At 38.6% G+C, this 1,100-nt stretch overlaps 1 protein-coding gene across 1 annotated transcript in view; it reads right to left on the bottom strand.

Annotated features, from left to right (window-relative positions):
- The window catches only part of cdhr5-rs (cadherin-related family member 5, related sequence), a 16,039-nt gene that overhangs the window by 7,259 nt on the left and 7,680 nt on the right, over window positions 1–1,100 (bottom strand). The window contains exon 7 of the mRNA XM_050036571.1: window positions 740–826. Within this exon, the coding sequence (XP_049892528.1) occupies window positions 740–826 (87 nt within the window). The remainder of the gene's footprint in view (window positions 1–739; window positions 827–1,100) is intronic.

Raw genomic sequence — 1,100 nt, 5'->3', positions numbered from 1 at the left:
TATATATATATATCTGTGTGTGTGTGTGTGTGTGTGTTTATATATATATATATACACACACAGTATATCATATTAAAATAGCCTATATATTATTATTATTATTATTATTATTATTATTATTACTGTCCCCTTACTGTACAAACTGTAAATAAATCTTTATTCCTGACTATGTGACGTCGCCATTAATGTGTTTCTAGTTAAAATATATAGATATATATTTTTGGTAGTTTGGCTTATGGGGTGATTTTGAAGGAGTAATTCAGTTAATCTTCTCATAAGTGGATGTAATATGTAGAGATGCCATCTCGGCTGTTTTTCCTCGTTTTGTTTTTTTAAAGTCTATATTTGCTTTACAAAAATGTGAAAAAGCAGCTGTGACCAAGCTATCACGAGGTGAGTAGCATTGTGAGCACAATTAATAGGGATATACTTCAGTTTGTCTGTGTGTTTTTGTATGCAAGCGGGTCTGCTGCGGTCTGCTGACAGTCCAAAATGGCGGCGGTAGGACGAAACCATGGGCGAGTCTGTTGCTATGGGGCGTTCTATTGAGCTTCGCCTCTTGGTATCCATGCTCTTTGTTTACAGTCCACAGGAAACAGGAAGCACTTTACAGTCCACAGGAAACAGGAAGCACTTTACAGTCCACAGGAAACATTTAACAGTCCACAGGAAACAGGACACACTTTAGTGAGACATCCACAGGACGTGGACAGAAGTATGTGGACGGACTTTGACTCACCGATGACTCATCGATGATGTAACTGATGATGTCTCCGTCTGCATCGACGGCCTTCACCGTGAAAACGACTGAATTCACCCCTGTCAGCTGAAAACATACAAAAAAACATGTCAACTTTTATACAGTGTATACTGTCAGGTACTGTCAGGTGGATTACCTCACTGATGGTAAACAGATGAAATACCTACTGTCAGGTGGATTACCTCACTGATGGTAAACAGATGAAATACCTCACTGATGGTAAACAGATGTAATACTTCACTGATGGTGAACAGATGAATTACCTCACTGATGGTAAACAGATGAAATACCTCACTGATGGTAAACGGCTGAATTACCTCACTGATGGTAAACAGATGAA

This window comes from Epinephelus moara, chromosome 23, assembly GCF_006386435.1.
Source record: "Epinephelus moara isolate mb chromosome 23, YSFRI_EMoa_1.0, whole genome shotgun sequence".
In the NCBI taxonomy this organism is placed as follows: domain Eukaryota; kingdom Metazoa; phylum Chordata; class Actinopteri; order Perciformes; family Serranidae; genus Epinephelus; species Epinephelus moara.
The sequence above is the reverse complement of the archived record's forward strand: the minus strand, read 5'-3'. Positions and strand labels throughout refer to the sequence as shown.